Raw genomic sequence first — 13,426 nt, forward strand, 5'->3', positions numbered from 1 at the left:
ATATATCCTTGGTTATTTTTAAATCAGCCCTGTGGTTTTATGCAAGTTTCTAAATGTAATTTGTTTTAGGTTTGTATATATTTTTGGTGCCTAAGAGTCCAATTTTTTTGGTTGTAGATATCATGGACAGTACTCATCTGTGGTGTTGTAAGAACACTGATATGGCTACAATCAATATTGTCTGTGAATAAGTCAATGTCATGGTGTTGCACGATTTTAAATCGTTTTAGGCAAGTTTTTTATATATATTTGTAGTGCCGAAAAATCCGCCCCCCCCCCTTTTTTTTTTTTTTGTCTTTTTACTTTTTTTTTTGGTTGTACATATCATTGACAGTACTCATCTGTGGTGTTGTAAGAGCACTAATACAGCTACAATCAATATTGTCCGTGGATAAGTCAATGTAACAGCGTTGTACGATTGAATAGTCTTTCTGTAGGTAAAGAGACTTCCATGACTAGGCGTTGGCCTTCATAGATGAGGCAGCCTCCAGTGACCCCACTGGTGACACCTTTTCCTCTTCCTGATTTATGTAGGCTTGTACTATTACTCCATGCATGTTACAATCCGCTGAAATCATGCGAGAACTTCTTTCGCGTTCCACCTATTTGTAAGGTGCACCAGTAGTGTATTTAGGTTTTGTGATGCCCTAGTTTCGACTAAACTCGTGCACCCCCTAATTTAAATATGACCCACCCCTTCCTGTCAAGGCCACACCCCTTGCTGTTTTAGATCTGCCCTGAAATTTTCGAGAGGGGACACTAGTTCTGAGGGCCTGGGGGGGGCAATGGATTCCCTTAATTTGCATAGATTTCCTCTCACTTCCTGTTTGGCTATGGGGCAGGAAGTGAAGGGAAATCTCTGCAATGGGACAGGGATGGTAAAAAATAAGCTGACAGCGGCTATAACCCTCCCTTATTCCATCCAAAATGAAAAAAAAAAAAGTGTTGCCTATAGTTCTATTTTAAGCACAAATTTCTGATAATTTTATAGAGAGGACTAAGAAGATATAACCATGCCAATAGTGCAGCAGAAAACATATAGAACAATGAGGAAGGTTTGTGGTCCAGGATGAGAGGACAGTCAAAATTAGAAGGGCCCCCCCCCCGCGCCCGCATACCGGAAGCAGTGCGTCCTCTTTATGGGGGCGCTAGGCTAATTTGCCTCTCGGCCCAGTCCGCCACATAAGACTGGCGCAAGCCGACGGGGACTCCTTCCGTGCTGCCCTAGGCCAGGATACAGCGCCGAGGTTCACAGTTTGATTCTTGTGTGTGTCCGTCTTAAAAAAAAAAAAAAAAGTCAAAAGCGGGAAAGAAAGAGGTTCTTGAGTTGACTCTAGAGAGGACGGGGTGCACATTAGGGAGGGGGTGGGGGATTTTTCTCTCCAGCAAGGCTGAACAGTTTTCTATTTTCAGCATTGTATATGTAAAAGATTGTGAATGCAGAGTTTTTGTCATTCCTGACATAGTGAGCGTGCAGGGTGCGCTCCCATCCGCTCGTCCATCACTGCGGCGAATCCACCTGTACAGAAGAAGAATCCACAGACCTGTTGGGTGTTGGATACGCTCATGGAGGGCTTCATTTGACTTTTTAAGGGTTAAATGTCCGAAGGCAAAAGTACCTTTTCACAGCTGAGGCTCTTGATGGAGGTTGCTATAGCCTGATTCCTGAATACTGGGCCAGTTTTGAGCCCATAGATTCCGCTCACGCGTTTCCCCAAATATAATTGTACAGACTGACCACTTGGAGTCCTTCTCCTTCATAAACAATCACTATACAAGTAATATCCTACAAACGTGACTAAACTAAAGTGAATAAATATTTTAAAAATAGAAGATTCTGTCAGCCAGCAATTTTTTTAACCATTCCTGTGTTTTTTTATTTTATTTATTTATTTTTAATGAAAGGTGAATTTTAATAACTGGTCCACTTTAATCTTCTCCACCATTTGGGACTTTCTCTTTGTAAATATTTAACTATAAATATAAATAAGACGTGTATTATATAAATAAGAAATATTTATCTGCGGGATTCTTTCCCTTCCTTCCCATGTCCTATTTTTCATGAATCTGCCCTATCTCTTCTCATTAGAAGCCGATTACTCCTCTTCCTCCTCCTCCTCCTCCTCCTCCTCCTTTCAGATTCCATGCAGTCTTCATAGAGCAACAATGCTGAAAATGTCCAGCGGTTTGCCATCGGCAGTCGTTTGTCACATTAGTCACAAATGTTACACTGATTGTAAAAAAATAAGAAATATCTCAGGTATGTTTTTCATCCTGCAGATTCTCTGGGTGACACTTGTGATGTTTGTGACTCAAAGCAAATTCTTTTCAGTAAAAGTTGTATTGTTTCTGTTGGACAATCTACAGAATGATGTATATATAAAATGTATCAAAAGGTCAGGTTAATAATTATGTCATTTATTATCGCTTAACATCCAGTGCTTGGTTTACTGTAAAGTGACCGGCCTGCGGTCCTCTCCATGTGCGGACATCCTACACTAATAGAAAGTGAATGCTGGTCGCTGTAACTACTCATTAGTAAAGAATGATTGCTCTAGGTACTCCTTACTAACTGTATTAACTGTAATGAGGGTTTCCCACCATCCTTGTGCTGTGTTCTCAGGTCTTTACACCTGCTGAGGGGTTCCCACCATCCCTGTGCTGAGTTCTCGGGTCTGTACACCTGCTGTGCCCATTATGAGGGGTTCCCACCATTCCTGTGCTGAGTTCTTGGGTCTGTATACCTGCTGTGCCCATTATCAGGGGTTCCCGCCATCCCTGTGCTGAGTTCTTGGGTCTGTACACCTGCTGTGCCCATTATAAGGGGTTCCCACCATTCCTGTGCTGAGTTCTCGGGTCTGTACACCTGCTGTGCCCATTCTGAGGAGCTCCCACCATCATTATGCTGAGTTCCCGGGTCTGTACATCTTTTGTGCCCATTACGAGGAGTTCCCACCATCCATGTCCGGAGTTCCCGGTTTTGTACACCTTCTGTGCCCATTATGAGGGGTTAATTTTGTTTATTGAAAAATCTTACAAACAACAACTTATATACAATAAAACCATAATAAATAAATAAAACATATTTACAAAATAATTGAATATGATAATACAAAACAAGAACATTATAAATGGTACAAACCAAATTGCGCACAACACAATCCCTATGGGAGAGCCAGACTAAGGAACATCACCGTCACCATGCATGGAGCCTTTTATGAGGGGTTCCCACTAACCATGTGCTGAGTTCTTGGGTCTGTACACCTGCTGTGCCCTATGAAGGGTTCCCACCATCACTGTGCTGAGTTCCCGGGTCTGTACACCTGCTGTGTCCATTATGAGGGGTTCCCACCATCCCTGTGCTGAGTTCCCAGGTCTGTACACCTGCTGTGTCCATTATGAGGGGTTCCCACCATCCCTGTGCTGAGTTCCCAGGTCTGTACACCTGCTGTGTCCATTATGAGGGGTTCCCACCATCCCTGTGCTGAGTTCCCAGGTCTGTACACCTGCTGTGTCCATTATGAGGGGTTCCCACCATCACTGTGCTGAGTTCCCGGGTCTGTACACCTGCTGTGCCCTATGAAGGGTTCCCACCATCACTGTGCTGAGTTCCCAGGTCTGTACACCTGCTGTGCCCATTATGAGGGGCTCCCACCATCCCTGTGCTAAGTTACCATTTCTGTACACTCGCTGTGCCCATTATGAGGGGTTTCCCCCATTCCTGTGCTGAGTTCTTGGGTCTGTACACCTGCTGCAGCCATTATGAGGGGTTCCACCACACCACAGTGGATTGGATTGTGTGGAGGCCCTCAAGTTTGAAGGTTCCTTCAGGGTGACTGTAATGTGAGGAGAGGGATGGTTATGGTGGTGGGAGGGTTGGTTTGCAAATTGATGACTGAGCTAAACGAAAATGCAGAAAAATAACATTGTTCTAGTGCTGAGATATTATTGCTCCTCCACCAGATCTGTTTATCCGGAGTCGTCCTAGGCCATTTCGTCCAATCTGATGCGCTGCGTCCATTTTCTGCTGTATTTTACAGGGACGTGGCTTGCTGTGAGTGTGCTGGGCGCGGCCGTGTCGGTATTTATATAAGCCGTGTGTCAGAATGCAGCCTGCAATGTGCTCTTAAATTCCATTCATAAATGAACTGCTTGTAAACCGCGTCCACACCCCACCAGCTCCACACACCTGAAATCGGGCCCCGCTCACTTGCCAGACAGGTCTGGGATTATGCGCGCTCTGTCCCAGCATGCCTCTGTCCTTCGGGGCATCATGGCTGCCGTCTGAAGCTGAGAGATGCAATGTCATGAACATACTGTTTAAAGAAAAAAAAAAAAAGTAATATTTAATTCTTTAATAATGTGGTAAAAACATCGGTATCCAGAACATGTATGTAGTATAATCGACCTCAGCCAAAGCTGATCTGTCTGAATGTGGTTAGATTGGAGCCTATACCAGTGGCAAGACTGCGCTTGTATAGTGTATGGAAACCCTGACCATGAACTTCTCTTATTTGCTTCCTTTTGATCTGGTAAATATATAATTGAAAGTTTTTTGGTGTATCAGTTCAATGAGTAAATAAAACAATTATCGAATCTAGTGAGCGGACAATGGTTCACCGAAATCTTAAACCGCATTATCAGCCCTGCCTCAGGTCTTTCGGGTAATTGCAGACCATCTCCCCCCTATGTTATGGAGAGGGGAGGTCTTCTATGCTCCTGTCCTAGGGTGACAACACTCTATAGATAACGGCGCAGTGAGTGAGCGTTGTCACCCTAGGGCAGGAAGGGTGTTATTATGAAAATAAAGGTGTGCTCTAAACCAGGGGGTCTGCAAGCAGCCCTTTGCTTGCCTTTATCCGTCCATTGTGGCACTATTCTTTTAACGGATGTGGGGCACTAGTCCTTCCTCTGACACCGAAGTCGGCGCACTATTCCTCCCACTGACACCAACGAAGGGGCACTATTCCTCCCACTGACCCCAATGATGGGGCACTATTCCTCCCACTGACCCCAGTGATGGGGCACTATTCCTCCCACTGACCCCAACAATGGGACACTATTCTTCTCACTGACCCCAACGATGGGGCACTGTTCCTTCCACTGACCCCAACGATGGGGCACTGTTCCTTCCACTGACACCAACTATGGGGCACTTTTCCTCCCACTGAGCCCCAACGATGGGGCACTGTTCCTCCCACTGAGCCCCAACGATGGGGCACTGTTCCTCCCACTGACCCCCAACGATGGGGCCACTATTCCACCCACTGACCCCAACGATGGGGCACTATTCCTCCCACTAACCCCAACAATGTAATTTTATTTTATCCCACTGACCCCAACGATGTAATTTTTTTTTATTCCACTGACCACCAAGCCTATGGCATTTTCCACTTCCACTTGCCACAGTCTGGGCCCTGTTAAAGTCCCGAAGGACAGTAAACTGCTTCAAAATTTTGCAAACCCCTGCTCTTAACTCATTCCGGCTCTTCCACACTCACCACTGCAGATATATTTTTCTTTATAAATGGACTAAATTTATTCGGTCTCTCTCGCAAAACAAAAATTGATGATACAAGACTTTGTATATTTCAAAGTGCAGGGGCCTAATAATAAAGGATCACATGATCCATGTTAGATCCCGCTGGGTCTCTGTATGGCGTGGAGGAACAGCGATGGGAGATGATGGTATTCCAGCTTGTGGAACCCGACTGTAGTGACGAAGATGGTACCATTTTTTTCTTTTTACTCCAATAGAAGTGATAGCCATGCCATGGGGTGGGATTTCTGGGTGCTGATGAAAGCCGTGTTAGGGGTCAGGGTGTGGACGCCGTGAATTGATCCAGACGCAAGCCACAGGAATGTTCTGATTTCTCTCTCCGGCGTTTGCATAATACTGAATACTGTTTATTCAGCAGAGCAGCAATTAGGGCGAACTGTAACAATTCTTTTCCAATCCTAAGTAAATATTTTATAGCAGCCGAACCCGACACCTCCCGCAGACTCTCTAAGTTGATGATATTTCAGGAATATAGGGATGGTTCAAATAGACTAGCATCTCGGCTTGTTAAATAGGCAGCACAAAGCGTACCGGTGTTATATTTAGAGCAGTGAAGATGACCATAGACTTGGAGAGCCAAGAAAAGTATGGTGTCTTCTTGGGCTGGTTCTTTCCTAAAGAGAAGCACTGTAGTTGATCAAGGGGGCCCCATTTGTAGAACAGTGGAGGCAGGACGGGAACCAAATAGAGACCGCACCAGGCATGGTTGGCTAGGGTTTCCAAGTGTTTTGTTCTTCAAAAGCAGTTTGAGGTTGTTCCCCATAGTTATTGGACCATCACCCGGTGTCAGACAATCCTCAATGGATATGGGCTTCATAACTCAAAGCATCAAGTAGAATACTTTCAAATAGAAACGGAGCAGCTAAACTTCCCTTTAATTGAAGGTTTTCGGGTTACATTGCTCTGAAGCACACTCAAATACTAGGCCTGTCCATTGGGTGTAGCAGTAGTGGGGTGGGGATTAATAGGGGGGGTTGAACGCAAAAAAACTATACAGGTAGGGCAAACCCTTTTTTCACAATAAAGTAGTACAGGAGGCAGGAGGTGCTGTAACCCCATGAAATGTACTGTGTATTGGTCAGCTAGTGCAGCGGTCTCCAAACTGTGGCTTGGGGCCAGACGCGGCCCTTTGCTTGCTTTTATCCAGCCTTTGGGGTACTGTTCCATACACTGACACAAAAAATGGGGCATAATTCCTGTCGCTGACACCAATAATGGGGCATTATTCCTCCCATTGATGCCATCAAAAGGGCACAATTCCTTCTATTGACACCTCTGATGGGCCACTATTGCTCCCACTGACACCAACAATGGGGCTCTCTTCCCACAGACACCAACAATGGGGCAGAATTTCTCCTGACGCCATTATGGCAGCACTTCTTTCATCAACACCAGCAATGAGTTAATATTCCTCCAGCTGACACCAACATTAGGACACTATGCCTCAAACGGACACCAACATTGGGCACTATTTCTTTCACTGACATCAGCAATAGGGTAATAGTCCACCCACTGTCACCAAAGATAGGGCCAGGACATTTTCTACTCCCACTGGCCCTTGTCCGGCCCCCCTAAAATCTGAAGTAAACTGGCCCTTTGTGTAGAAAGTTTGTAGACCCCTGAGCTAGTGTATTGTACATGCAGATAGTGTCACCTAATCCCCATCCCTATCTTAAATGGTTCTTGCTGTGGGACCAAAAGTCTCTGATTTATATGAACTAGAAAGCCTATTTTTTGAGGAGAAGATGACTTCCTAGAGGTCACCTATCCAAAATCTATGAACAGATTGAAAAAAAGTCAAGTGTGGCGATAATTTGACACAGAAGTTCACCTGACATCTACAGTAAAAAACTTGGGCACAGTTGCCAACGGGAATCGTTTTATCTTCTGGGCTGAAACTGCTGAAGGTGTGAGGGACTGGCCCACGTGGAAAACTTCTGTCTGAGAGTAGTATAGGGTTGGATTTCTTGGGTGTTGATTACCTAGGATCATCATGACTTTCCAGTTTTACGCTGACCACCCTCATGACCAGTTTCAGGAAAGTTCAACCCATTTTCCATATTTTTTAAGAAAGGATGTCAAGATGGCCCATCACCAACACTTTGAATCATTTAATTTCTAGAAACTGTTCCTGTGTGTACCAGCATCAGACACTATTGGCCTCTGGTTGGCTGGCTGGGTATATTGGATATAGTAGTTCCTCAGGAGCCGAAAGCTTTACTATGTGATGATACTTGTGTAGATGCCTACATCCATTCAATGACTTACTGGGTATTTTGGTACATTTGCATTTGGTTAGTTAGAGGTATTTCCTAGTGCTATAGGTTACTAATCTGTATTTTGTATTTTTTTTCCAGGTCCCGTCTCTCCCCTCCCTCTGGTGTAGAGCCATGGCACGACGCTCCCAGAGCTCCTCCCAAGGAGACAACCCTTTGGACCCCAACTACCTCCCCCCGCACTACAAGGAGTATTATCGTATCGCTATTGATGTCCTGACTGAAGAGGGTCCCACAGGCTATGAGCGTTTCATCACTGATGAGGGGGCTCCTGACTTTCTATGCCCCTCTGAAGTTGACCACATTTCCAAAACCCTTCAGAGACCCCCGGAGCCCACCCAGGAAAGCATGTACACAGACTCTGCCTACGGCACGCAGGATGATGCTGATGGTTCCTCGGGGACCTACTGGCCCATGCACTCCGACACCGCTGCCCCAGAGCTGGATCTTGGCTGGCCAACCAACTTTGGATTTCAGGGGACGGAGGTGACAACACTAATGCATCCAGCACCCGCGGAAAGCCCCACCATCAAAGAGGAGGTGCGCAGGATGATCCGTACTGCCCAGCAGGTAGGAAAAAAACTATAAAAATGAAAAGCATTAATTATAACCACTTTGTTCCGTGTTTAAATACTTTCTACATAAGTTTAGCATGGAGTATAAACCATCTTCTATATGGAAACTGTGACCTTCTATCCTCACAAGACTCTAGAACAATGAAGGCATTTCAGTGTGGTCCTGATGATACTTGGGATCTGGGGATCTTAGGAATTCAGTACTTTGCAATCCATGGAGTACACAGGGAATTCCAGGAGGAGAAAAAGCAAAAGGAAAGGCCCACCCGGTATGTACAAACGGAAAAGAGGGCTTGTCATAAGAGGTGGTACTTTCACATCTTGTGTGTGAGGGTATAAATGTGAGTCTATGCCTTGAAGGAGACTTGAGGGTAAGAAATCAGTAAGAGAAGGACATGCACATGGTGGCACTCTTATTGGAGTAGAACAGGGGCCTCCAAACCTTCTAAACACAAAGCCAGTTTAGTGTGTTTCAAACAATTGGGTGCGGGGGGGGGGGGGATTTCTGTACTCTGGCCAGTGGGAGTAGAAAATTCCCTGATGTTGGTGGAAGTAAATATTGCCTCGGGATTGGTGGTCAGTAGGAGTGGAAAAATAAAATTGAATTATGCCTGTGGTCAGTAGGAGGAGGATTAGTGTCCCCTTCATTGGTATTAGCAGGAGCAGGGCCGTAGATAATTTTCTCTTCTAGGGGGGTTCAGCAGCAGGTACTAAGTAAAAGTCTTTTTAAATAAAATAAATTGCGCCAAAATTATAAAGACTGGAAAAAGGAAAAACAATATGCGTTGCCCCTAGTAAGCAATCACATCCTAATTGTATTTTATCAGGTCCTTTAGAAAATTGAACCTGATTTCATTTTTTTTCCTTCTTCCAGTTTTTATGAACCCTGTTGGCTATTGTCCAGTATTAGTGTCCAAACTGAATAGGTGGAAAGTGATGTGCTGCCTACCTACAAGAAGATGGTGCCCTTTGCACCTACTCAGTAAGGTTGGCCATTATGGTGCACCATGTTGTGTCAGACAGAGCACTCACTGACTTTTTTAACTTTTACAGATAAAAAAAAAAACCTCATTCAAATCGCACCCCCCTTGCAATCTGCAGTGGGTGTCAGTGCTATCTTAAAGTGGTTGTAAACCCCCCCCCCCCCAAAAGAACCTGCAAGACATAATGAGCTAGTATGCATAGCATACTAGCTCGTTATGAATTACTTACTTTAGATCGAAGCCCCCACAGCGGTCCTCGTACACCGCTCCGGCCGGGGACATCGCTCCCGGAGTTTCTTCCGGGTATCGCGGGCTCTGTGCTGTGATTGGCCGGAGCCGCCAGTAATGGCACACTAGCTTAAGCAACGGCACGGACGTGCTATTGCTTCAGTGCGCATGTGCTGATGACGTCGGCACATGTAGATACAGGGGATATCTCCTAAACCGTGCAGGTTTAGGAGCTATCCGGGGTAGCTAAAGGTAAGCCTTATTATAGGCTTACCTGTAGCAAAAAGTGGTTGTAAGAGTTTACAACCACTTTAAGGACATCCCAAGCTAAGGTTGCAAAACGGTGTGTTTGCCTGCACCAGATCGCATTCACAGAACAACCACGCACTGCAGTTGCAGTGCGGTTCCAAAATTGGTGCATGCATGATCTTGGTGCGATTTGAGCCCATTCAAAATGAATGGGCCTTGTTTGCACCGCAATCAACACAGTAAGCCTGGTTTCACACTATAGTTTGCATGTAAATCGCACAGGAACTGCACCGCATTCCTGTGCAATTCACATGCGATTCTGTGTGGTGTGGTTTGAGCCCATTTTGAATGGGCTGAATTGCACCAAAGAAGTGCAGGCACCTCTTTTTGAAAAGCAACCATGCGCTCTGGTTCAGACAAACACTGCTTTTGTGACCTTCTTTTTGGGGAGTTCTTAACTTTGAGTTGACACCTGCAGCAGATCATAAACACAGTGCGATTGCAATGCGGCGCGGGAAACGCACAGGGAGCACAGCGTTTCCTGTACCACTTATGTATGAACCAGGGGTAAAACAGGGTCAAGGCATGCCACTGAGGGAAGCAGAAAGTCCAGCCTGGCTCTGGCATTGGCAGACATGTTGTGGTGCCCACTGATGAATCAATAAGCCGGTGAGCACCACAACAAGCTTGCCAGTGACAGGCCGGACTGTCAGTAACACAAGCAATAGAAAACTCAGCTTAGCCTCAGTCAACTGTCAGTAACACAAGCAATGCAAAATTTAGCCCAGTCAGCCTCAATCACATACTTTGCCAGTTGCCATACAGAATCACAGACAGTCTATCACTGACTCACAATTTCCTCGTATGAACAGCAGGATGCCAGCAGCAGCAGAGCAGTCTGAGCGGTGGTAAGGCTGAGGACACTCTCTGAGACTAGGCCAGAAGAGAAAGAGGGACATACCTGGACAAGACAACCGCAGTTCATCCATTAGGGGGGTCGGCGGCTACACAGCACTTTACAAGCACTCTGCGCTCCAGGGCCCAGGCAAAGCTCCTCTCCCAAGCCCAAGGTGGGAGTGGCACTGCAAGCCAACGGGAATACATGGTGTGTAGTGGGCAGGACTACACGCACCGCCAACTGCTGCCTGGTGATAGATCTGTCAGCCTTCAGCACGAGCCCGATAGACCGGCCTGGCGGTGTACCACAACATGCGTGCGGGTATGCCTAATGATCTATTACACTTGCTGCAGCGGCATTATTACACTCTGTGTGCCACTTACTGCAGTGCTGCCTGTCGATGTTGCCATGTGCAGCTGCAGAGCAGGGACACCATGCATTTCATTTTGGCCCGGGGAGGGTTTGAACACCCCTGACCCCCCCTCTTATCTACGCCCCTGAGTGGGAGGCATAATGCCCAATTGTTGGTATCAGTGGGAGGAATGGTGCCCTATCATTCATGTCAGGTGAAGGAATAGTGCCTCATTGTTGGTGAAATTTGGAGGAATAGTGCCCCATTGTTGGTGTCTGTGGGAAGAAACATGCCCCCTTTGTTGGTGTCAATAGTAGGAATTATGCCCCACTGTTGGTGTTAATGGTAAGAATTATGCCCCACTATTGGTGTCAGTGGGAGGAATGGTGCCTCATTGTAGGTGTCAGTCGAAAGAAATTATGCCCCATCGTTGGTGTCAATGGGAGCAATAGGCCTTCATACCAGTGGGCGGAATAGTGCCCCAGGGGGTCTATGGATAAAGGCAAGCGGTAGCAGGAGGACCGTAGTTTGGAAACCACTGGACTAGAACAAATTAATTTCTGAGTGATGGAAGAGGACACTACTACCCTCAGGAGCTCTTTCCCAATGCAAAGCATGCCTCAGAACACTAGACACATTCTAATTGTGCAATCCACAGATATATCATCATCATTGCTCCACAGCTCTAGATGTCCTTCCTAAGACACTTTTGGTGGGTTTGACTTCTAATCTCATGACAGCTGGTTTTGATGATATATAATGAGTTGCACATTGAGCCTCCTCTCTCTGAAGCACCTCTGCATCTTATCCTTCTGGAGATTCCTCAACACTGGCTTCTTCCTTCCTGCCTTCAATGTAAATCTTGACCATATATTATGAGGAACAACATCTCTATGGGGAAAGGGTCTTCTATCCATGCAAGCTTTGACGAGCCAAAAATCACATAAATTTGTGCTCCTATGGCAGCTGTGGATTTGAGGCTCATCATTGGGTTTCGTGGTTTTCAGCCATGATGCTTAAAGCCCAACTGAACTTTCAGGCTGCATTCACACCTGAGCATTTTCAGGCAGAAAGTTGCGCGTTTTTTTCCTGCGATTTTGTACTGGTCAAAAGGTCACCAATGTAAAAAGCAGAAAAATGCCTGTAATCTGCCTAAAAAAAGAAGCTCAGGTACTTTTTTTGAGCTTCAGGCGTTTTGCTTCAGGTGACCAAATGCTCAGATGCGAACAGGTCCCATTGAAATGAATGGGATTTTGGTTGTTGAGCGTTTTTTTTCAGGCGTTTTTTCGGGTGTTTTACGAGCTGAAAACGCTCTGGTGTGAATGCAGCCTCAATCTACTAAATACCTTCCAAGTGCAGCAAAACAAAAGGTATTCAAAATCTTACAGCTCATTTAGCAGCCACAAGCCTGAATAGAGAAACCTGTCCCCTGCCAGCCTACTGCAGAGAAAGGACCCTTGCTCTCCGTGAGGAAGCAGTGGTATCTCTGCAAAGGTCTGACATACCCCCTGCTGAGCCAGAGCTAGATTTTGCCAATCAGCATGGTGCACAAGCTTTGCTTTGACTGCTGTGTAAAAAAACAGCAGAATCAAAACTGCAACATGTTGGGTATAAAGCAGTGAGCACAGTACAAAGGGATGAAATCATAATGCAATGATGTGATAAAGGGATCCCATGTGTACACCCCGAATGTGGTCAGACTGGATTGGAAAAATATATTTTAGAGGCTTGATAGTGTAGTTTGATTAAGATTCTTTCTCTAAAGATCTGTAGAACATTGCTCCATCCCATCTACCACCTGAAAGATGCATGCTGATATATCTGACAGACTATTGCGTCACTGACCTCTCTAGAGATCTGCAGAACATTGCTCCATCCCATCTCCCTCCTGACAGGTACATATTGATATATTGTGCAGATTATCCCATCGCTGCCCTATCTAGAGATCTGTAGAACGTATCGATATATTCTGATTCTAGCGTTCCTGTATTTGTATCTCCTATAATGTCATTGTTAGGCTTGTGTTTTTCAACACCCCTGCTGATATAAGCCCATGTAATGATAATGGATGAATGCACTGTTGGTGTCTGTCCCTGGCTGACATCTAATGGTATTAATCTTTCTCTGCAGGTCATTGCGATCGTAATGGACGTTTTCACCGATGTGGACATCTTCTCCGACCTGCTGGATGCGGCCGCCCGCCGTGTCCCCGTCTACATCATCCTGGACCACATGAACTCTGAGCACTTCCTGGACATGGCCTCCAAGTGCCGGGTCAACCTGCACATTGTAGAGGTGAGCCCCA

At 45.8% G+C, this 13,426-nt stretch overlaps 1 protein-coding gene across 1 annotated transcript in view; it reads left to right on the forward strand.

Annotated features, from left to right (window-relative positions):
- FAM83H (family with sequence similarity 83 member H) overlaps positions 1–13,426 on the forward strand; it is a 112,539-nt gene that overhangs the window by 78,423 nt on the left and 20,690 nt on the right. The window contains exons 2-3 of the mRNA XM_073632401.1: positions 7,918–8,406; positions 13,252–13,416. Of these exons, the coding sequence (XP_073488502.1) occupies positions 7,951–8,406; positions 13,252–13,416 (621 nt within the window). The 5' untranslated portion in view covers positions 7,918–7,950. The remainder of the gene's footprint in view (positions 1–7,917; positions 8,407–13,251; positions 13,417–13,426) is intronic.

This window comes from Aquarana catesbeiana, linkage group LG05 (assembly GCF_042186555.1).
Source record: "Aquarana catesbeiana isolate 2022-GZ linkage group LG05, ASM4218655v1, whole genome shotgun sequence".
NCBI classification, from domain to species: Eukaryota; Metazoa; Chordata; class Amphibia; order Anura; family Ranidae; genus Aquarana; species Aquarana catesbeiana.